Source organism: Dermacentor albipictus, chromosome 1, assembly GCF_038994185.2.
Source record: "Dermacentor albipictus isolate Rhodes 1998 colony chromosome 1, USDA_Dalb.pri_finalv2, whole genome shotgun sequence".
In the NCBI taxonomy this organism is placed as follows: Eukaryota; Metazoa; Arthropoda; class Arachnida; order Ixodida; family Ixodidae; genus Dermacentor; species Dermacentor albipictus.
The window spans coordinates 287,326,507-287,350,939 of record NC_091821.1 but is presented as its reverse complement, the minus strand read 5'-3'; the positions used below and the strand labels follow the sequence as shown (position 1 = coordinate 287,350,939).

Sequence of the window (24,433 nt, the reverse complement as noted above, 5' to 3'; positions counted from 1 at the left end):
AATGGCGAGAGAAATAGGAAAGAGAAGCAACCCGCTTGTTGGAAGGGAAAAAGGAAATTGAAAAGCTAGTGGAAAAGGGAGATACGGAAAGTGATCAGTGAACAACAAAAAGCATCAAAAGATCATAGCCAGACAGACAGACAGACAGACAGACAAAGAACTTTAATTACAAGGTCCTGAGAAGCTTTGCCCTTGGGCAGAGCTGCGGGCCGCTCCCACAAAGGGATGGGTAGGCCGAGCCTAACCACCGCATCGTGGGCTCTCCGGACAGCCCAGGTTTGACGTGAAAGGTCTGAGCTCTGGATGGCAGAGCTCCGTTCTTCTTCTGTGAAGCGATTGGGTCCCTGTAACGAGGGGCATCGCCAGAACATGTGTGCGAGATTGCTAACAACCCCAGAGTCGGGGCAAGTAGAGCTAAAAGCCTCTGGAGTGATCGTGTGGAAAAGGGCCAGGTTTGGATAGCACTTAGTCTGAAGCATGCGTAAAGCGGACGCCGGAGGTCTAGCCAGTTTGCTGTGAGGGGGAGGATAAGTCCTCCTACCCAGGTGATAGTGCGTAGTAATTTCGCTGAAAGTAGTGAGAGTGTCCCGAAACTCGAGGACCCCGAAGTCTGAGCTCGATCCCGCTCCCGCGCGGTGGGTTAGTGCGCGCGCTTGGGAGTGGGCGATGTCATTGAGATTGGGAAACGAGTCAAGCTGGGGTTCGAGGTGAGCCGGAAACCACGTGATGGTGTGCGGAGAGATGATCTTGTTCTTGAGAATCTTGTGAGCCTCCTCAGCGATGGATCCTGAAGCGAAAGCCCTGATCGCCGATCTCGAATCAGTGAAGATTTGTGATCTGCTGTTGTCTAGGAGTGCTATAGCAACTGCAACCTGCTCCGCTTCATAGGCATAGATCATAGGCAGGCGGAAACAAACAAACAAAAAAAAAAACCCGTAGTTGCCACAGGTTGAAGTAGACAGAAAATGAGAAATATACTAGGAAAAAAAAATAAATGCGTTTGGGCAATTTGCAGTATCATAATAAATTAATAAATAAATGAATGAATAAACAAATAAATAAATAAATAAATAAATACTGGTTCAAGCAAAGATAAAAGGTGAAAGTGAACACTGGTAGTCAGAAATACGAGTGAAAAAGTAGGCCCCCACACCTAGAATACCTTGGAACTACATAAACTTATTGGGCAGGAAGTCTGGAACAATACAACAACGTATCCAAGATGGAGATGGAAGCAAGCTGGAAGGGGACAAAGCATTAAATTACATCCGAAAAATAACAGCCGAATCATTTCAAGGCAATGACGAGGTGGTTTTAGAGAAAAAAAGAGCATGAACAATAACCAAGAGGAAAAGGAGCTGGTGCTGAGAAATTTCAACTGGAACAAAGCCGAATAGAAAATTCGACAAAGTAGAATGAACTTATTTATAAAGGTAAGGGGGCCAAAAATAGAATTCACTCATATAGATCATTGACCATTATGTACATCAGTAATATACAGGCTGGCAATGCAGGCATTTAAATTAAAACTGCAAGCATAGGCAGAACAAAATGTCATATTGGGAGAACTTCAGAATGGCTTCAGCATCGGTAGACGTCTGGATAATAACTTATTTGTTCTTACCCAGTGTACTGAAATATCCAGAGAAGAAAGGAGACCATTACATGTGGCTTTTTAGACATTACTCGAGCGTATGACAACGCATACCACAACAATTTGTGTGGCATTCTTGAAGGGGAAGGCTTAGGCAACAACTGTATACAACTTCTCAGGGAGGTTAAGCCAGACAATACTGTTTGTGTTGAATGGGACTGGATGAGGAGCGAGGACAAAGTTGATATCACCAAGACACTGAGGCAGGGGTGCCCTTTATCCCCACTGCTGTTTATGGTGTCCATGGCAAGGATGGAAAGCGCGGTAGAAGGAATCAATATCACGTTTAACCTCTCGTACAAACAAGCGGGCACAATAGTAGAGCAGCAGCTTCCAGGTTAGTTTGATGTGGACGACATTGTGTTGCTTGTTAACAAGCGAAGCGATATGCAAAGTCTGGCTAACATCTGTGGGCAGGAATGTGAGAATTTAGGATTAAAATAAAAAATCTGGTTTTATGGTATGCAATGAAAACAGTGAACAGACAGTGTCAATACAGGGCCAAGAAGTACCTAGGGTAAGAGAAAATACCTTGGTACATGGATAAAGAGAGGCAATAGATATATGGAAACATAGGAAAAAAGAATAACAGTAAAGGGGAAGTGAAATGCAGCCATAATGAAGCACAGAGCGCTATGGGGATACAATAGAGATTAGGTGCTCCGTGGTATGTGAAAAGGTGGAATGGTTCCAGTACTTGCATTTGGAAATGCAGTTGTTTGCTTGATGTCAGGGGTACAATGACTCAATAGCAACCAAAGGTCAGTGGGACGCCTTGCATTGGGTGCTCACGGGAAGACTACAAATGAAGCTGTGCAAGGTGATATCGGCTGGACAAGTTTTGAAGTGATGGAAGCTCAGAGTAAAATTTACTTTGGTGAACGACTGAGGAATATAGAATAAAGTAACTTGGTTGCGAGAGTGTTCAGATATTTGTACAGAAAAAATACTAAGTGGAGGAAAGAAAGCTTACCAGGACGTATGCGACTGGTATAACAAGTAACATGGACACAAAGAACGTCAAATGCAAAGTCAGAGAGGCTGAGACAATCTCATGGGTAGCAGTAATGGAAAAGGAACCTGCTATGAGTACCTACTTAAGAGGAAAAAACAAAATCAGGAAAGAAACAAGTGATGATAACTCAAATGGAAGCTCATTACATTTCGGAGTGAGATCAGGATGCCTTAGGACATGCACTTATAAGGCGAGATACAACAAGGAAAAAGAAGCATGTGGCTGCTGCGATAAAGCAAGGGAAACGATAGAGCACGTTTTTATTATAACGTGAAGATACCTGCCCAGCGATCGATTTTGGCGCCTCCGGCCACGTTGAAGCACTTGGGTTCAGTGAGAGCTCCTTTGTTTGCCTCAGCTGCCTCCATTGCCTCTCTGTTTACAACGGATGTATATAAGGCCGGTGCGGCTCTGCAAACCCCTGCTTCGACGGATATGATAGGCAGTGACTGGGTGGACAGTATGCGAAGCTTTGGCTGCAGCTCCATAGGACATGTGAGCACTTTTGGAGCTCATTACACTTTGTCCAAACAGACGAAGCAGTGTATACAGTGCTTGTAATAAAAGCGAGGCTAAAAATGTATTCCAAGTTGTCCTAACTTTCTACTAATTAATTGAATCACTATCAGTGTGCTTAGCTTTTCATTTTTATTTAGCAAATACTTTTAAGCAGTGGCTTGTCATGTTTCTAACTCACTGAAATTCCACGGGTGGTCAATGTCTGACTTTCTGCCTGATCGCTTCTAATGCAGATGTTCTGTACGTTGCAATAGCTTGTAGCAAATACATATTATTGCTAGTCACTCGCTTACTGAGTGGACAATTACGAAACATTCAGCTTTGAACATTGGTGTGCTGCTTGTGTAGCCACCATCACCCATGGTTCGGCGCACTGATTCTTCTTGATAAGTTGGTGATAAAGTAGGCGTTAGTTTGCGTGTGAGTTGGAGTGGATGCGGGTAGATAATGTGCGAGAAACTTACTATATGCCATGAAGTGGCACTCCGCCCTTTGTCACCATATAACGAGTGGTACTCGCTCGTGCAGACATTCCGGGGTTGAAGTCCTTGGAGGTCAGCGCTACAAAGCTGGTGGATGAGTGAATCTTTTACAGCAAAGGAGATTACTAGACGGTGGTGACGAGTGCTGTCATGTTCACATGTGCTCTGTGACTTTTCCTGCTTTTTGGTGGAAAATTGTGTGTGCAGCCGATTTCCACGCTCATCATGGATCTGTGAAGTGGTCCTGCATCAACTCAAACTACCCACAACCATCAGTGACTGGAACTTTGTTTTACAAGCTTAAACGGGCGATTGTTTCATGCGAGCTCAAGCCACCACATAGGCAGCTGCTGGAACACCCGTGTGTGTGGTGAACCCGTGCTCAACGGCTCTGGCAATTCAACCCCCCAACCTAACCCCCAGCGCAATGCCAGGACCTTGATAACATGAATTTTCAAGACTCCGCTGCCCACAACCTCATGGCACCAACAGGACCCAGCAATCAGAACACCGGGACAGGGAGCCAAAGCCAAATGGATGCGGACTTGCAGACAGTCCTGACACTTCGGCAGAAAAAAGCCCTTCGAAAGAGAAGACCAAATCACCGAAATATTTGGAAACCTTGAAGCACTAACAAATTTCTGCTGATCAAGCAACCAGAAAATCTAAACACAAGCCAGTCTACAGGTGGTTACTCCCCCTGCCATAAGCCTTCAAGATAGTGGTGCAACCACATAAGGGGCTACCGGTCGAGAATCTGACTAGTCCAATACTGGTGGACGCAGTGATTGCTGCTTACAGCGGGCAAATATCAGGTGAGCAATTTCTGCTCAGAATCAGGTCAGGCTCTAACATCTTTATTGTGTCCATGCTGCACCAGACAGTGGTGGTCTACATTAGATGTATTACAACGCTAAACATTAACGGCCGGCCTCACTCTGTCAACGCCTATGTAGCAACAATTGACAGGACAAGCAAGGGTGTCATTCACGGCTTGGACCCGCACACGAACCCTGAAGCACTAAAAGGGAATCTAAGCATAGGCATGCAAGGGGTCGAAATTCTCCAAGCACATGTATCGTTATACTAAAACTGCCATTATCACCTTCTTTGGAGGGTCATGCCACAGTACGTAAACTACAATGACGGAGAGCTTGCTTGCTACCCCTACAAGATCTCTACTCAGATGTGCAAAGTGTGGGACCAAATGGGTCACAGATCGGACGTCTGTCCCCAGCTGGACACTTCAGTATGCCATACGTGTGGACAACAGGGCTCTGTAGCCAGACGCGAGTGCGTCCGAGGGTCACATGACAGGAGACCGAAGTTGCAAGAAACGTAACAAAAAACATCTCAAATCCCAAAGCAATAGAACTTCGAGGGCTGGCGTTAACTGGACTACCCAGAAGGACACCTCAATGAAGCCACCTCAACGCCTACGTTCGTTTGGTTCTGACAATGGAGAATCCGCATCGGATCCATCACCAGAGCTATCAGGGCCTTAATTGCCGTCGATCCAGATCCAGATCCCAAACACTAAAGAACTCCAATGCCAATAACCTACCTCTTTCCCAATCACCCAAGTTGCCTGCCTAAATATGGGGCTCCTGGCACTGCTACCAAGCAAGCGCCCCACTGTAACGCGGTAAGCTGGACACCAGTTGTTTCTCCTACTGCTCTAGTAACAAAAAATCATGAATACCAAAAGTTCATTCACGGAAACAAGCTTCTCCGCAAGAGACTGGCAGAAATCAAACGAGAGTTGGCCTCCCTCAAAGCTAGCCACTGCACCGAACTGAACAAAACAGCACATACTAAAGCAGCAGGCACGACACCGAATTCCATGAAGGGTACACTGCATGATGCACACACGTAGTGCATCAACTACAACCTATGCAAAATTTTCAGCAGCAGATGTAAACAGAATTACAAATCCTAAAAACTTGCGTTGATAAATTCATAGCCAGCGTAAGGGGCGCGGTTTGTAAACGAGCCAGCACTAGCCACCATCCGAAAGCCATACCGACCTCGGACAGCAAAAGCACTATTAATGGCGAGTAGAAGGCGAGCACACCACTAACATGTCGAAATTTAGCGAGGGAATCGCTGCACCTCCAACAAATGGGTGGCTGCTCTACAGCATGAACATGGCGCCAGTCAAACCTGATATCATTTGTCGAAGCATATGACCTCCAACTCGTCATTCTCCCTTAAAGCCCGAGATTAGGTAACAGCGTCAGCACAGACACCTTTCCAGATCGTACGTTCACAAATAATGTTGACGAGGTATTCTTGACCAACCTAGAAGAGAATTTAGGCAGTGATCCTTACAACCTCAGCGTGTCGGTAGGCTCTCCCAAAATTCGACGGCCCTGTGGGCATGTGGTAATCACGGACTGGGCAAATTATCGTAAAGTACAGCGGAGATATTACCTGAGAACCCTTAAGACTTGGCAACGCACATACGAGACACTCATAAAGCAACATCTAAGCGGCTAACGTGCACAGTGGAAATGCCAGCGGTTGACAGCCATCTGCTACATATGTGGGAACGCAAAGGGGGTTAACCAAGCGATGGAAAAAACAGCAACTTAATTGCAAACTGCACCACAGAATTGCTGAAATATCCGTGTGGGCAAACACTTATGCACAGCAGTTAGAGGCAGCGAATTGGGTAGAGAAAAAACAGAGCATTACGGACCACAAAGATTATATGATTGATTACTCTGTAATCATGGTGACTCATCAAAGAAAGGACAAAGCACCATCCTACCACCTTGTCTTTCTTGCAGAGGAGTGTCAAATGGCTTGGAATAAAGTTGTGTAAGTTGGACAAACTTAAAGACAATCCACGCAGAAGGTACACTGCCAAAAAAAAAAAAAAAAAAAATGAAAACTCAGATGGTTGTTTCTGAACCCCCTCTACAATGTAGTGAAACACATTCGGCCTTAAGAAATATTAAAAATTTGTCACAATTCATCTTAATTAATTATAATTAAGTGGGATATTAAAAATAGTGTTAGGAGTACCACATGATGGTAAATAATATGTCATTGGTTTCACCTAGCTGCAGCTAACCACTTTCTTAAAATCTGTGGCTCAAGTTCTGGGAAACACCAAGTATAATTTCTCATTTACTTTAAGACAAAAAATGATTATAAAATTAAAATTAGCTGCACACAACAAGGGTAAAAAATCTGCAGGATTCTGTATTAGCACAGTATTGTGGCTTACCATAGTGTTTCTTGCTTGCCAAGCTTTGTGGGCTATTTCTGTGAGCAAAACAGGAAGCCTTCCAGGGGCCGTTTGTTAATGGTGAAATAGTCTGTAAGCTTACTACAGGGGCACAAACAAATCAAACCATTTCTGTACAGCCAAATCAATTCTTTTCTGCATGCAACAAGCCACTGTGAAGGAAGAGAAGCGATTCTTGTTTAAAACTTGGTGCAGAAGAAAGGTGGTAGTTGACCACTGCATGTATCTGCATCCACCTGATGAATGTTACAAAAGTGTGCCTATGTCATAAGTTGTCTGCATGCCGCAATGATGTCCATGTTGCAAGGTGCTGTAGTTTCAAGTCAAATGCCTGCAGCGTCCTGAAATGGCCTCTGTTCACGAATAACATAAGGTTACATGCAGAAAGACAAAGACAAAAGAGGCTGCTTACACTACATTTACAAGAGCAGCGCAGCCGGTGACCAAGATGGCAACCAGCTCATGCCAAGCCCAGATGCACGTCTTCGTCTTCCTTTGTGCCATGTCTCATAAGCACCTGTTGTATCGCAACATAACCCCTGGTGGTAAAATCGCTGTCCCGGTGTCCCTGTGGCAAGCAGAGAGTTGCAGGGCGTGAACCTGGCAACGTGGACGATATTACTAGTGGTAGGAGCGGAGGACGCTGCAAGGCTGACTGGAACGATTTTATAGGTGATATCAGTGACTTGCCGAACCAAGCGATATGGGCCTTTGTAACAAGACAGGAGTTTCTTCCCAAGGTCTACTCGACGGGAAGGCATTCAAAGGAGCACTAGGGCACCCAGCTAAATGTGCACTTGATGGTCACAGAGGTTGTAGCAACACTTCTGGTTCTCTTGCGACACTGATAAGCAAGCGCCTGCAAGTTGTTGAGCATGGCCAGCGCAAGCAATGGCATCATGGGCATATTCACTTGTTGAAGTCATAATCGATGGTGCCAAGGTGTCTACCAGTAGCGTGGGGTAATGGCCATGCAAGAGGTAGAATGAGGAATAGTCAGCAGTGTCAAGGCAAGAAGAACTATAAGCGAAAGTAATGTAAGGTAGAGCAATGTCCTAATTCGGTGGTCGGCTAAAACATAATTTGTCAGCATATCTGTAAGGGTCCGGTTCAATCGCTCGACCAGGCTGTTGGTTTGTGGATGGTAGGAGGTGGTAAGCTGATGCTGGATAGAGCAGGCACGCATGATGTCACCTATGACCTTGGACAAGAAGTTACGGCCTCAGCCTGTGAGCATTGTTAGGGTTGCGGGGTCAATCCCATCACTCGTAACCCGTTGTCAAGATTGGAGTCAGGCATGAATTGGAAGGTAGCTGGCCCATGCCGTCGTCCAACTTATCCACGGTGAGGACGTTGTTGAAGGGAAGAACTGCTTCTCATTGAGAATGAGGAATATAGGTTTATTTACAGTATATACATGCAGTTCATCAGTCTAGCATGACTGCGAGAGAAAAGTACATCAGTCTAACATGACTGCTTGAGAAAAGTACCCTGAGCAGCCGCACAACAGTGGTTTATAAACACTCGGTCCTCAATCGATCCCAAGGTGAGGGAAACGCCCGACCAGGCACCGTAGAAAAGTTGACCAGCCACCATAGGCGAGACGACCAGGCACCGTAGGCGCATTTTATTCCCCGAGCTGACCCACGCAGCGCGCCCGCCGGCTGCCCATTGTCTTGCGTCTTGGTTGGCGCGTGGGAAGGGGTCTCCGTAGACGTTCCCGCGGCAACTCCCCCGCTAATAGCAGATCAGGTCCGCGGTGGCGGATTCAGGCACAAAGCCTGCTTCGTCAAACTCGGCTCCAGCGACGGGGAGTCGAGGACACGCGTATTGCTGTCCACACTTAGTGACGAAGTCGACTTAGTGACGCCGTGGCTAGAGGTTTGCGGCGGCGCTCCAGGAAAAGTTGACGCCCGCAGTCGCAACTGGCAGGCAAAACTTGCACGTCATCGGGCCATTCTTAAAAGCATTTGACGTGGAGCTCCATGCATCAACATGACGTCAAGTAGCAGAAAATTTGGCACATCCATAGCGCAGCTGGTTGCAACAGTGTGCGTATTGGCGTTTCTGGTTGCGTAGTCAACAGTGACAGCAACCCATTTGTTTCCCGACACAGATGCCAGAAAGGGCAAAGGACGTCCAAGCGGACATGACTGAATGGCTCTACCGGGATTTCAAGTGGCTACAGGTACTCAGCAGAAAGCAGGGATGGCTACTTGTGCCGTTGACATGACTCACAAGCTGTGCCATAGCATTGCACAGAATCTGGAAGACCGGGCCAGAAGAAGTGGCAGCGTACTCTGTCCCAAGTTCAAGCCACACTGAGGTGTCCAACGGTGGGCGCATCATGAAGTTCCTTAAGAACAGTCGCACGGAGGTGCTTTGGGATGACAAGGAGGAATCGAGACCTTTGAGATGAACATTACGATGGTACAAAGTACCATCCCGGAGAACGAAGAAGCATAAAGAAGCATCATCGGACGCAGATTCAAAATGATCGATGAGCACTTGAGTGAGGCATCAAGACGTTGCTCATTAGCGATACGGAGTAGCTGTGACACAGAGAAAACACAAGCGGCATTCTCGACGTCAGGTACGTCAAAGCTGTAGACAAGGTAACGCGACAAGCTATCTGCGTCTTGGTGCAGGCATCCGGACTGGTAAATCACAAAGTAATAAAGCTCTTGGAGCTTTCAAAGCCCAACGACTAAGCCGTATTTAAACCAGACAGTAGCACTTGCAGGGCATCGATTATTTGTCATAGCATGGCTTTGATGGCAGAGTCCGACGGTGATATCCGAGTACATTGTCCTTGCTTGCACTGACAGTCTAAGGCAGGGACGGCTGTAAAGGTAAGGACAGAACATGGCAATCACCCAGACAACAGCAAAGCATTCCTGTTCCATAATAGAATAGTTGCGCTGTGGTGGTGAGAGCAGGCGGTTGGTGAGAGTGCGTGCGAGAGTGCCGGTTCGAGGTGGCGAAGTAGTCAAAACGGCAGCGGTGGTGCCTATGATTATTGCCGTTTCAGACCTGCGGTCACGGCAAAACGTCCGGAAAATCGGACGGCGAAGAGTTCTTGCATCCGAAATTTCACACGTTCTGATACGTTAACTCTATGGGTTACGTGGCGCTGCCGCGAAGCCATCCAAATTATCGGGAATACGGAAAGTCGGTCGTTGACAGCACACCGGCAACCCCTCCAGCCGACGACAGCGCATCAAAGACGATTCATTACGATTCCTGTCTGTTGCTCGAGCCAGCATTACCGCGACATTCGACCCTTTCAATAAAATTGCCGCTAATTTTCCCTGATAGAGGCCCCGATTCCCTGGGTTTTCCCTGACTTTTTCCAGACTACTCAAAATCCCTGAGAATTCCCGGTTTTCCCGGTTGGTAGACACCCTGGTTCAGAGTGCGATCAGTACACGGGAAAGAAAAAAAATCGGATTTTGATGACAAAATTCAGGGGTGCGATCATTATGCAAGTAAATACGGTAGGTGAAGGTCAAGGCAAGACAGGAAGACATTATCTGTGAGTGACGCAGAAAACATGTGATAGCAGCATACCTGCCAACCTGGTGAGAGCAAAAATCGGGAGACTGCTTATTCGCGTCATTGGAGGGGAGGTCGCATTCACTGTTTCAACTTCCGGTGGGACCGGTGAGTTGTTACAACTTTCAGGCAGTGTTCGACGAGTCTTTTTGCAGTGACCTTGCAGTAGCGGACTTTGCTCACTTCAAAAATTTGTCCGCGTAGCTTTGCTCAAAACATGGTCCAGACTAACGGCCCTTCACTAGCAGCAGGTGTTAGAGGGTTGTGTTGCACATTGATGAGCGGAATTCAGTCCTAATTTTTTGGACTGTGCTAAAAATTCTCTCGCACTCTGCGTTGCTATGCAGTATCACGAGTAAATCCAGCATCACCTTTGCAACTCGGTAAAACATGTTTTCCATCAGTGTTTTTCATTTTTCCAACCATAGACCACTGCGCATCCCACCTTTCTTCATTCAGAATGTCCTCTAGAAGACTGTACCCCTTTAGTGTGGCAAACTAAGCTTCGAGAGCATCTAAAGCGTCTTCAGCAGATTCACTGGAATCTCGAGGCAGCAGCTAAGGGAAGCTCTGAATAAAGAAATGAATACTTGAAAGCAATGCCTGTGAAATAAATTTCAGGTTGGCCACCTCTGCATTCTTCAGAGTTGCGTTTCATCAGTTGCGTTTTAGAGTTGCGTCCCCTGCGATAATGCTTCGCCTTGTCGCATATAGGAAACATTTTTTGTAGATGAGGTCCAACGTGGTCGCTGACACTAAGGGGTAGGTTGTGTTAGACGAGGAATCCCATAAACAGACACTCCACACATACGACACTGTTGTCGCAGTTTTTCTGGAGAAAGTTCACCATGTTGCCTTGCTGCTCAGTGGTGCAAACTTAGCTTTGATGCTTCGCCGTGGAAACATGCAGTTTCCAGTCGCCTTCGCCACCGTGAGACACGCTGACGTCGCATCCACATGTTTTACAAAATGCAAAATGTTCTCCTTTTCTTGATGTCAAAAAGCACGGAAATTCAGAAGTATAAGATCGCAAAGACTTCTGCAAATACCTTTTCTAGGGCTTTGATAGTGCCATGACATCCAAGCACACGAGGCTTTTAACTACACAGTGCACCGCACACAGACGGCCTAGCCAATACTAATCATACACACAAGCAGCAGCGCCTTACAAGCAGCAGCAAGATGCGCCATGCAGGAAGGCATGCAGGAAATGCAAGAGCTACACTGGCTCTGGCTTTGGTCGGCTTACTAGGCACCGTAGTCGGCTGCTTAGTCGATGATACCGATGGTGCTAGTGCGGTCGTTGTTGGTGATGCTGACAATTACGATGTGGCTTTAAATTTTGCAGTGCCAGTTTCACAAAAAACATTATTGCGCAAACAGAAACCACTTTTCGGGAGATAAGACAGTGATCGTACAATCGGAAAGTTCAGTCAAAAATCAGGAGTCTCCCAGGCGAATCGGGAGAGTTGGCATGTATGTAGCGGGAAACGAAATCAACAGCTCGGGAAATGACTCGGATAAGTTTTTAGAAAAGCACAGTGTGAGTTGCACGCGGGGAATAGGGAGCAGGCAGTGAAGTAGCACCTCCATAACGGCACATCGGCTGATTATGGAAGCGCTTTGTCACTTACGGATTAGCCTGCCTTGGTACTGCTTACGGGTGATTTACTGTGTGCACCAGGTGGGTTTTGGCAAAGTCAGCCACAAAATGCACTTGTGGTGTCTCGCATGCTCTTGAAAAGTGAATAATGGAGGCATAAGTGCGATGCCCACAGAGGTTTTAGGCTTTGCAAACTCAGTATGCTTTAGCACTTTAGAGGGTGGCAGCCCCCCACCTCCACATGCGCTAGACACAAATAAAATCACACAATACATTTTTGTTGAAAACAAGCTGCCAGAGTGAAGTTCCCACTCAGAAAAGAAATTACAACTAGATTTACGTACAATGCCAACTGATAAAAAACCAGCAAAGGTACTGAAGCCAGCAAGCTCAACATGGGCGCTGCTTTGGCCCATTATATATTTTTTAAATTTAATTTATTTCATATTGCAGACCTAGTTCAGGTCCAAGCAGGGTGGTTAAACACAAAAATAATACAATGGATTAATAAATCAAGCAGGGTGATAAGACACAACAGTAATACAATGAATCAATCGATTGAAACAGGCAACAACGAGTTATTTCAGTCTGTTATAGGTCGGGGAAAAAAAATCCAGTAGGTGCAAAATAAGGTGTTAGTGAATTCGGATGATGGTGTCGAGTAAGCCTAGACATTGAACTAGACAGATAGGATGCAGGATTAATTGATAAATCTCTATTAAAAAGCAATGAAAGAAATCAAATGATTAAGTTTTCCCTTCGCTACTCAAGGATTTCGATGCCATTATCATGCATTATTTGTGTGGAGGAATCATATCGAGATAATTTTGAATATGTGAATCACACGGCTTTCTTCTGTACCCTTTCGAGACATTTAATATTTTGTTTAGTAAACGGGTCCCAAACACATGCATATTCAAATTTCAGTCTAATTAATGAATAATAAGCAAGCAGTTTTATGTTAAGTTATATATTTTTTCAAATTATATTTGTATAACTATATAAAATTATATTTTTTTTCGAAATATAATTTACGCAAGGCTGAAGAACAGATATTTTCAATGTATAAATTCCATGATAAATTGTTAGTAATTGTGACACCCAAATACTTATATTTTGTTTCTTCCTGCAAAGGCAACGAACCTAACGTGTAACTAAAGGTTAGCGGAGCTTTCTGACGAGTGAAGCGAAGAAAGACTGTCTTTTCAATGTTAAGCCACATTCCCCACATTTTGCATCAATCAATAATGCCAGCTAGAGAAGTATTTAAATCAATTTGATCCTTTGTTGAAGTGATATCTCTAAAAAGCACACAGTCGTCCGCAAACAACCTAATTTGCACACTGGAATGGATTGAAGTAGTAATATCATTTATGTAAAGTAAACAAAGCAATGGTCTTAGGACACTTCCTTGAGCAACACCCGAGTTGACCGGAAGACAGCCAAACTGTTGCTTATTAATTGCCACAAATTGGCGGAGATTTGTTAGACAGTTTGTTATCCATGCGATCAATATTTCTGGGAGCTCAAGATGTCTAACATTTAGTATTAGTTTGTCATGTGGAACTGTATTGAAGGTGTTGCCAAAATCAAGAAATACAGCACCAATTTGACCATTTTTATCATTCATGATGCGAGTGAATGAATTGCGGTGACAAGCTGTGTAACTGTTAAATAGCCTTTTCTAAACGCATGTTGAAAATTATATAGTATTGAATGTTTATCTAGAAATTCGTTAATCTGATTGGGAACAATATGTTCAATTAGTTTACAACCATGAGGATGTCAATGATATTGGATGGTAATTTTCTAACAATGAACAGTCGCCCTTCTTGAATACCGGTACAACTCTGGCTACTTCCAGTCATCCGGTAATTTTCCAGCAAGTAACGAAGCCCGATATATAGTAAGAAGGAACCTTGCAATAGTTTCAGCATAGCGTTTCAAAAAAATGTTTGGAAAGCTGTCAGGACCACATGAAGATCTAGTTTTTAAGTTAACTAGCATCGAAACGAAGCCAGTGTATGAAATAAAATTTGCTTCGGATGGGCGAGATGTTTTGTCCTTCGATGAGCTAATGCCAGAATTAGAAAATACACTATGGAAATAATAATTGAAATGACTCACAATATCCCTGTGATCGGTAATGAATGATCCATCGATGCAGATTTGGGCTGTTGGCTTCTTTTTTTGCTCAAGTAATTCTAGAACTTTTCAGGGAACTCGATGAAGCTGTAATCGTGTTTTCTTTAACCTTTTTATCTTGCAGGTCATGTGGATAATTTCACGTGTCATCCATGGTGTTTGTTTGCGGACTAGTTTGTATTTATCAGGCACAAATTTATCAATACAGAACTGACACTTTTTTAAAACAGCGCCAAAGTGCTATCACATCATTGTCGTTAAAGTCAGTGAGGCATGTTTCCATATGTTCTATTATGGCTGCATCATTTGCGCACGAGTAGTCCTTGAAGGAACGCTTCACAGGTTTCTGAGATGTGAACAAAGCAAATGAGGAAACATATTATCGCATCCACATTTTGCCCAACCTAAATAAGACTTCCATTCAACATTTTTTCAAAAATTGGAACCGGAGTTTTTCTATTATTTCTTGAAGATGAGTTTTCTTTTTTAAACTATTTTTCTTCTCGTTTTTCACATAGGAATATAATATTTTGCATTAATGTTGCAACGAGAATGTTCTATGTTTTTCCAAGTTTTCCACATTTGTCTGAAATAGAAAACATGCCAAAATGCATCAAAGTTACAAAATTTTTCTGATTTGGGCAATGTTTAGAATTTTTTTAAAATTTTTCTCCTTTGCAGACAGCATAAAAAGAAAAGCATGGACCTAATTTACTGTGAAGCGTATTAAAATTAGCAGAAAATGTTTTCGACACAATGCTTTTAGTTTGCATTTAATTCAGTCGTGAAATCAGAAAATATTGTGATAAGCAATAAAAAAGTAGGAGGACACTCACGGTGCCCCCTTCAAATATATATTTTTTTTGGCCTCTGGGAACACTTTGCGGGAATAAAATTTTTGGTTTCGCGCTGTCTGAATATTCGCACATAACAAAAAAAAGATCAAGCGGACATGCATGTTTGATCTCTCATGGAATCACCCAATAATGTTGTTTAGGTAGCATAGGCATGTGGATCATTTGAAACCTCGAAGCAAGGAGTCCATCATACACTCAAAAGTGGCCGTCGCATTACATAAGCCAAAGGGCATAACCCTGAACTGGAAAAGACCGTTGGGTGTTATAAATGTGGTCTTTTCTCTATCCACATCGTCAATGGCGATCTGCCAGTACTATCAGGATTGAAGTTCAACAGAGTATAAGTAGCTCGCACCGTATAGGGCATCGTCAAGGGCATTGTCGACTCGCGACAGCAGGTACACGTCTTTCTTAGTCACTTTATTCAGATGGCGGTAATCCACACAGAAGCACCATGTCCCGTCCTTCTTCTTAAGCAACACTATTGGTAATGCCTACGAACTCGAAGAAGGCTCAATGATGTTTTTATTGAGCACCTTGTTAACCTCAGTTTGAATTACCTGGTGTTCTAATAGAGATACACGATATGGTCTACAGGGAAAAGGAGCAGCATCGCCAGTATTAATACGATGCTTGACAGCAAGCGAGTGGCCTAAGGGGTGATTGCAAAAGTCGAAAACATCCCTGTGGGAAGACAAAACATGGTAGAGGTCTTCAGCTTGTGCAGGTAAAAGATCCGTTGATGTCATTCTCGGAAGCTTGGGATCAGCACAAGAAGCAGACTTTGGAAACCTGGTAGGCTGGGATGAAGCATCGGGTGAGAAAGCTGCCACATGATGGTTATATAAAGGCTCAAGTTGGGCGAGGCAAATTTGCTTGGTTCGACCAAAATTGACGACAGGAATGCAAATCTGGTTGGCCATGAAAGTCAGAAATGTATAAGGTATGGTGACATCATACTGCAGTGGAATGTCGGGTAACAAAATGATGAAATGCTCTCCATCAGGAACAGGCAGGGAAGATGACAGTTCGATATATCATGATTCAGGCGGCAGTCGACTAAAGCTGGTGGGACTTAAGTGGCTGGGGTTTGTACCACAAGCATCCAAAAGAATAGGCAGTTAGAGGCTGAGGGTGGTGGCGGAGCAGTCAATAAGAGCCAAATACGCTGCGAGAAAATCGAGGCTGAGAATGAGGTCATGCGGGCAATGGACAATCATGGTATAAAAAGGACAGCAGTGTGGTGGCTGGTGATGCTTACACGTGCTATACATACTGATGACAGGAAGAGTACTGTCATCCGCAACGCGGACAATGCATGAGGTTGCAGGAGCAAGGAGCTCTTTATTTCGTCGTCAGAAGGCAGCGCTCATAATGGAGAGGTGTGCACCTGTGTCAATCAGCACAGTGACAGGAGTGCCTTCAATGTCAACCTCAATAAAGTTATAGTTCGTAAGCAAAGTAAGCAGAAGGTTTGCGGGCAAGGCCGACATTGCAACTTCACCTCCAGAAGCTGCAGTTCCTAGTTTTCCAGCTGGGTGTGGAGGGGCATGGACGAGGACGAGAAGTGATGGGGCTGAGGTGAAGGAGACTGACGACATCAAGGTGACGACAATTGGCCGTAGCGAAAATTTGGAGCGGGGGCGTCAACGGCAGTATGATCGTGGCAAGAAGCATAAGGAGTAGCAGGTGCAGAGTTGCGGAAATAGGCACATTTGAATGTTCGAGATGGAGTTGGCCATCAATTGCAGCAATGATGAGTGGTGTGGCCAATGCGGCAGCAACGAAAACAGATGGGCTTGTCGTCAGAATTGTGCCATTCAGACGGGTTGAGGGACGTGGTGGGAAAGGACTGTCGGGTGAGAGGAGGGCTGCGAGAGAAGTGCTGCACGCTAAGTGCATGGGTCAACGAGCACACGGAGTCGAAATTCATGTTTTCAAATTTTTGACAGACAACAGCAAGTTACAACAATCGTGGATTACAGCAATTGTGGCTGGTGATGGATTGGTGGGCGGCACGGAGTAGGATGGTGAATAAGCGGCCTCGAGCTCACAACAAATGGCGCGTGTTACGTTGTCACATGGGACTGGCTGGCAGGAATGATCCTCACAAGTCGACGTAGCAGCAGTATTGGGCAGGCGCACGATGTGGGGAGTAATGCGACGGCTCTTAGCTTGTTCGAAGGCGTGATATTCTTTGATAATGGCGTCAATAGCTGAAACGTTGCTGAAAACCAGCAAGTTGAAGGCATCAAATGCGATACACTTCGTGTGGGCCACTTTGTTTCAGACATCTTGTCGTCAGCTTTGCGGCAAAAAGCCAAGATGTCTTGTATGTATAAAACGTAGGGCTCAGTGGGATTCGGAGAACGCGTCGCAAGGGCCTTTTTTTCTATGACTGTGTGCCCGAAGGGGTCACTGAACAGTTCGTAGAATTTCTCTTTGAAAATGTCCCATCTTGTTAAGTCATCTTCATGGGTTTGGTACCACACGGGTCTGGTTGGGCCCAATAATGTATTGTGCAATGTCGCATGAGCGAAGTAAGCAGAAAGTTTGCATCCATTCGTGAATATAGGATGTGTACTTCGGTGGTTTCAGTAAGAGCTGCTCTTGATTCAGCATAGACTAGCTTGTTGCCTGCGCCGCAGTGACCAGGTACTCATTGGAACATAACAGAGTGACTGTTTTGCTGTGCAGTGCCGCGTAGCTGTACTATGTCTAGGTCCAAGTCATAATACTGGTGTTTCTCACACAAAAAAATAAATCATTTGCAATAATGATTTTGCATCATAGAGCTCTGTCCACTTTTGGGGTGTTCCCTTATGGCAACTATATTTCTGCAGCGGTTGAGGTCATCCTGTGGTCTAATTTGAGGTGCCAATCAGATTTTTAAAAAACGACGTTAGCGAGCATGATCCTCCGGTCCCACCTGTTGTTAATGCTGACGCGTTCATAGAGGTTGATCCACTCTTCGACATCAGTGCCGTCCAAGTCGGAGAACAGATCAGAATCGCGAGTGGGGTAAGCGTCACGAGTGGAGCAGCCTGATGGGTCGCAGCTGACAGTGATGGGGTCTGATCTCCGGGAAGCATGGTAGCGAGCTTGATGTAGTGACCGCTGCGGAGCTCTGTGTCAAGGACGGGAATTGCAAACCTCCACCAAAAAGTTACATGTAGAAAGACAACACACAAAGATGCTATTTACACTGCATTTACAAGAGCAGCGCAGCCAGAGACCAAGATGAATACCTGCCAACCTGGCGAGATAAAAAAATCGGGAGACTTTTTATTCGCGCCAATGGGGGGGGGTTCAAACCTTCAGGCAGTGTTCGATGAGTCCTTTTGCAGGGACCTTGCAGTAGCAGGCTTTGCTCACTTCAAAAATTTGTCCGAGTAGCTTTGCTCAAAACATGGTCCAGACCAACGGCCCTTCACTAGCAGCAGGTGTTGGAGGGTTGTGTTGCACATTGATGAGCGGAATTCAGTCCTAATTTTTCGTGCCGCGCTAAAATTCTCTCACACTCTGCCTTGCTATGCGGTATCACAAGTAAATCGAGCATCACCTTAGCAACTTGGTGAAACATGTTTTCCATCAGTGTTTTTCATTTTTCCAACCATAGACCACAGCACGTCCCACCTTTCTTCATTCAGAATGTGCTCTTGAAGACTGTATGCCTGTAGTGTGGCAAACACAGCTTCGAGAGCATCTAAAGCGTCTTCAGCAGATTCATTGGAATAAAAAAACGAAGACGCGAGAGCGATGCCTGTGAAATAAATTTCAGGTTGGCCACCTCTGCATTTTTCAGAGTTGCGTCACCATCCATAACGCTTCGCCTCATCGCATTTAGGAAACATATTCCATAGAAGAGGCCTAATGTGGTCACCGACACTAAGGGGTAGGTTGTGTTCGATGAGGAATCCTGTAAACAGGCACTCCACAGGTATGACACTGTCGTTGCAGTTGTTCTGGAAAACATTCACTATGTTGTCTTGCTGCTCAGCAGTGCACTGTGGAAACGTGCGGTTGCAAATCACCTTTGCCACCGTGTGCTGACGTCGCATCCACACGTTGTACAAAATGCATAAGGTTCTCCTTTTCTCGATGTCAAAAAGCACGGAAATTCAGAAGTATAAGATCGCAAAGACTTCTGCAAATACCTTTTCTAGGGCTTTGATAGCGCCATGACATCAAGCACACGAGGCTTCTAACTTTACACAGTGCACCGCACACAGACGGCCTAGCCAACACTAATCATACACACAAGCAGCAACGCCTTACAAGCAGCAGCAAGATGCGCCATGCAGGAAGGCATGCAGGAAATGCATGAGCTACATTGGCTCTGGCTTTGGTCAGCTTACTAGGCACCGTAATCGGCTGCTTAGTCGATGATACCGATGATGCTAGTGCGGCCGTTGTTGATGATGCTGACGATTACGATGTGGCTTTAGATTTTACAGTGCCAGTTTCACAAAAACCATTATTGCGCGAAAGAGACCACTTTTCAGGAGATATAAGACAGTGATCGTACAATCGGAAAGTTCAGTCAAAAATCAGGAGTCTGCCGGGCGAATCGGGAGGGTTGGCAGGTATGAAGATGGTAACCAGCTCGTGCCAAGCCCAGATGCCTGTCTTTGTCTTCCTTTGCTCCATGTCTCATTAGCGCCTGTTGTATTGCAACAACATATTCCAACTCCACATAGTGTAAGCACCATTTTTTTTTTCTGATGTGTGTGCACATTGGTCACTAATTTTTGGTGTAATATTGTTATAAACTGAAATGTTAGAACATGATACTTCAGGTGTTAAAGTGCCATGACAACACAGGAAATTTCTAAATATGCTCTAGTCCCAAAGGTAGTCATCACAGTCTGAAACCCACCAACGCCAAACCACTATTGTTGGTGAGCGCAGAAATTAGTATTATTTTTTAATATTTAGATTTGTTTGCATTTATGCTGCTGACCTACTCCATCGAGACCATATGTGAGTCAAGTATGTACTGCAGACAATGTCTGCATATGTGCAGTAAAATTTAAATACAAAAGTATGAAAAGATTGACATATTGGTGGATTACGTATTTTTGTACCTATTACAAAAAGTATTATAATAAAACAAGTATTCTGAATAGCATAGTTGTATTCTGAATAGCATAGTTGATAGCCCTAACATTTAAAGCAGTTGTGTGCAAACTGTGCCCATTATATACACTTTGAATTGATAAAATAATGGTGGAAGGTAAGCTTGAAAGTATACTCACTACATTGTGCCTGTTTTGTCAACTGGATAGCTTGCTGTATGGTTCTAAATGCTGGAAAAAAGGAGAAAAGATTAAATTTTATATAAAGTTAACTGTGGAGACTTTCACGTAACACTTGTACATATTTTTTTTTATTGGCTGACAGGCACTCACAAACTAAATGCATCACACTTGGAATATTTAACCAGGCTTTGTTAGAAATTTTGATTCTACACGGCAAGTTGCAGAGCACCACCCAGGTACCACCAGATATTTTTAATACCACAGTGCAAGGCCATGGTACAAAGGAGCTAAGCGCCTAATCAGCAGCCACCTTTACTGTCTTGCTGCATATGTGCCCTCTGCTGGTAGCTCCAAGAAGAGTTACGTTTTCTATAGTGGCTTCCATCAATGGAACACTACGCAGACACAATCCTAACTGTGCAATCTGCACACCCCTGTTGTTCGTTTGCGATGCCTAAATCTGATGGGGTCCCCCACGTGAGCATGAAAAAAAATTAATTCAACTGCTAGGTTCATCACTGAGCACTTGCCAAGGAAACTCATTTCATACACTGAGGCACGATACGACAGTACAGTTACTGTACATGGTTCCAAAGCAAGCATAATTCTCCAAATGCTGCTTTCAACAAAAGCTGCTCCATGGCTGTACCAGCTTTGTGGTCCAAGCACCACAAAGCTGGTACAGCTAAGTAACGCTGAAAATAGCAGCACCTGCCATACTCTGTCTGGCATCTTGTTTATATGAAAATTCCTCAACAATTATTTCTGAAATTCGTTTACCTTCTTCACTCACTGTATCTTTTTTTTTGTCGAACTTTAATAGTGAGCTCATTGATTTTTTTTTTTTCTCATCTGACATTCTGCTGATTGTGATGTAATTCAACAGATGGAACTACAATACCCAAAAAGAATCTACATGAGGCTATGCCTTGGCACATGCAACAGGGTGTTCCCATGTGTTGTGAATAGATTTAACAGCTGCAACTGCGCAAATATAAGTATTTAGTTTGTAGCCAAGCATGCTCGAGCACTGCAGACAGTGCATAGAAAAAGTCACTCTTTGCTGGTGTTGCACCAAGTCTGGCTTTTGCAAGCATAAAGTTTTGCTTTCTATGTTAGCCTAAACAATAAAATGCGCAAGAAAAGTACATGTCACATGGGTTATTTTTTATTGAAGCAAAGCGAATGTACACCAGGTGTGTCAGGAAAAATTTAGGCTACAATTAAACTGAAAAGAGCAGAAACAGGAAATTTTTTCTGTCAACACATAGTTTGTGGTGGTGGCATATACAAGGGAGTCCCAGCTAATTTTAGTCAAGGTTTGAAATATTCCAAAGTACTTGAGGACGCAAAAGCATGTTGTTGGCTATTGTATGGAGCAAGTCACACTATTTTTTTGTTTTCTACTTAATTGCATAATTGGTCAAGATTAACCCTTTCAGTGCCAGGTTTTTTTCAGAGGTGACACACCCCCAGTGGTGTTTTTTTCTTTTTTTTCGCTGATACTACAAAATGAACACAATGGTTTATTTTTGCAATGGTTTATATAAACAGAAAGCAAAAATGACATGGTTAGTGAAAAATGTACTCTTGGTATCTGAGGGGAGAGTGTGGAGAACATAAAGGTATGTGAGTAACATGGCAAGACAGAAACATGGAAATGTATCAGTACATCAGAGCACTGAAAGGGATAATTAACCAACTTCACAAATATCAACTTTAGGGTGAAGCATCTGATGAGAAAGTTGTGGGGTTCTAGAAAGCATCCAATTCAGCAGCTTTGAACTTCCTCCTTGTAACACGATAATTTTTTCTGCATACTATAACGAAAGTGTGCAAAATATGGTAGAAAAAAAAAAGCATGTGACTATGCCCGCTTGCGTGCAGCAATTGCAGTGCTCTCAAACATGCCACATATGAATAACTGTGTGGTGCCTGGTCTGCTTGTTGCTATCATGAACCGCCCCAAGGGAAGAAGCACATCACTGGTTTAAATCCACAGCCAACACCTCTGCCATTGTAAGTGGCAGCACACCAGGCTAAGGAGCATGAGAGTTGGACGACACTCTATTTGATCACATCAGCCCCACCTTACACAAATGCCTATGAGCGTAAACGGACTCGTCCACTTACAGGAACAATGAAGGATATATTATTTTATGTGCATAAGAACCCATAAACTTACCCGCAACAAAGCCAGCTATAAGAACAACCAAAGTGCTGTTGAATTCAGTGCAGATGGCACCAAATTGGGTGCTATTTGATGCAAATCGCAACATCACAGAACATGCCAGCGCGAGTGTGCACTTGGAGCTGAACACTGCATTACATTGTGGAAGTGCAGCTCACAAGTCTACGAACAGCATAAACATAAATATGATCCCCGCAGCTAGAGCACCTAAGACAGTTGACACTGTGCAGCAGGCAGAGACCGAAACACGGAGTGCACTGCAGTGGCAAAGGTGCATTTAAATGGTCACTTAGAGAATACCACACTTCTAGATTCACAGCATAGACAATTAAGTCAATGATTTGTGATAGACGCTTTGCTTTCACATACCCGAGCAAAAATGTTCAACTCGCATTTTAACAATTAGCTTCCAGCTTAAATTATTTGGATGTGGTTTCCAGTAGATTAGGCGGCTCACACTTCCAACTGGTCCTAACTACAACTGGAAACAAGTTTTGTTAAAACGTTTACACTAGAACCAGTGGCTGCAACTTATCCCAGTTTGATCTACTGGTTCCAGTATGAATGGTGAAGGAAACACATAGCTAGTTATAGCTGGGGCCAGTCGCTTACTGGTACCGTTTGGGTCTTACACAATGGTTACGGTTGGGACTGATCTACTGGTCTGAGCTGCGATTGGTGAACTGGTTCCTTATGCAAAGTGGAACCAATCACAAGCGGTGGACTATAATGTCATGATTTAAATTTCTGTTTATGGGTGTGTGAAAGTTTGCATAGAAAAGGTTTATCCAGCGGAGCTTTAGCACAGCACTCGAATAGCAGGATGTGAGAAATTTCAGAGTAATAGCTCTCCTGTTCGTGTATGCATTTCGCAATCCAAGTGAACAAGTTGGTTCCAGGCTCAACAGGGCTCCACTACTGATGAGGCAGCAATGTAACCCAAGTAACATGGAGATTTGCACAGCACCGGCATCAGATGGGACAGGCCCAGCACACAAAATTTATGCAGATATCTACTCCGGCCCGCTTCACCTTGCAGCAACCATGATGGTGTGCATTCGTACCAAATACATGCTTCCACATAACTGAGAAGACTGGTCTATTCAAGCTGTTAAGTAAATATTTGTATTGATGCTGTAGCATATGTGACATAAAGCAGGGTTAAAGCTCTGACACGTGGATTTTTAATTTTTTTTGGCAACCTGCTGCTTTTTGAGCACCCAAGCCACAGCAAACCACAGTGTAACGGTGGAACGAAATGCACAGTGAACTATGCTGGCTTTATTAGGAAGAATTAGGAAGTGTTAATGCCAAATCCCCAACAACTCACAATTATATGTTAAGTGTTATCAGCTGGAAATTGCCTGGTCCCAGGTCAAGCTGTCAGTCAAAGGGTCACAGTACAATCATAGCCTTGTCCATTTTGTCCTGAAGCACTTAGCTAGTCCTATACATAGGTTAACTGGCCCCAATGTTGATGTCAATGCCTAGTTGCCTATTAGCTTGAAACAGATTACTTAACTGGGTCCAGCTGAAACAAGTTTTATTTCCAAGTCATCCTAGTGATTATGTGAACTTGGCCCAATGTATGCCAGATACCTTTCAACTGGTCCAGCTGAAAGTTCTGTTTCCAAGAGGTCTCAGTAAAACAATTTTGCTTGGATACCAGCAACATTGTTCTCCATGACTTGCTAGGTGCTGGGCCATGATCGTGCAAGCATCTTCCTTTCCAAATGTTCGCCTTCTTTTCACCAATAGGCAATCCGCAAAATTATGCGGGGGAGGGCACAGAGGAGTGGGCACAGCTCTGGAAGTTTGTGTGAATTTGTGTTATGACGGTATCATGTTTCTGGAGCATAAATAAAGCTTTTATATTAAAGCCTTTTTTTTACTAT

At 44.2% G+C, this 24,433-nt stretch overlaps 1 protein-coding gene across 6 annotated transcripts in view; it reads right to left on the bottom strand.

The window, feature by feature from the left end:
- LOC139054438 (WW domain-containing adapter protein with coiled-coil-like) overlaps positions 1 to 24,433 on the bottom strand; it is a 436,373-nt gene that overhangs the window by 116,065 nt on the left and 295,875 nt on the right. For all 6 annotated transcript variants that reach the window (XM_070531403.1, XM_070531406.1, XM_070531400.1 and 3 more), the window contains one exon: positions 20,345 to 20,395. In XM_070531403.1, the coding sequence (XP_070387504.1) occupies positions 20,345 to 20,395 (51 nt within the window). The remainder of the gene's footprint in view (positions 1 to 20,344; positions 20,396 to 24,433) is intronic.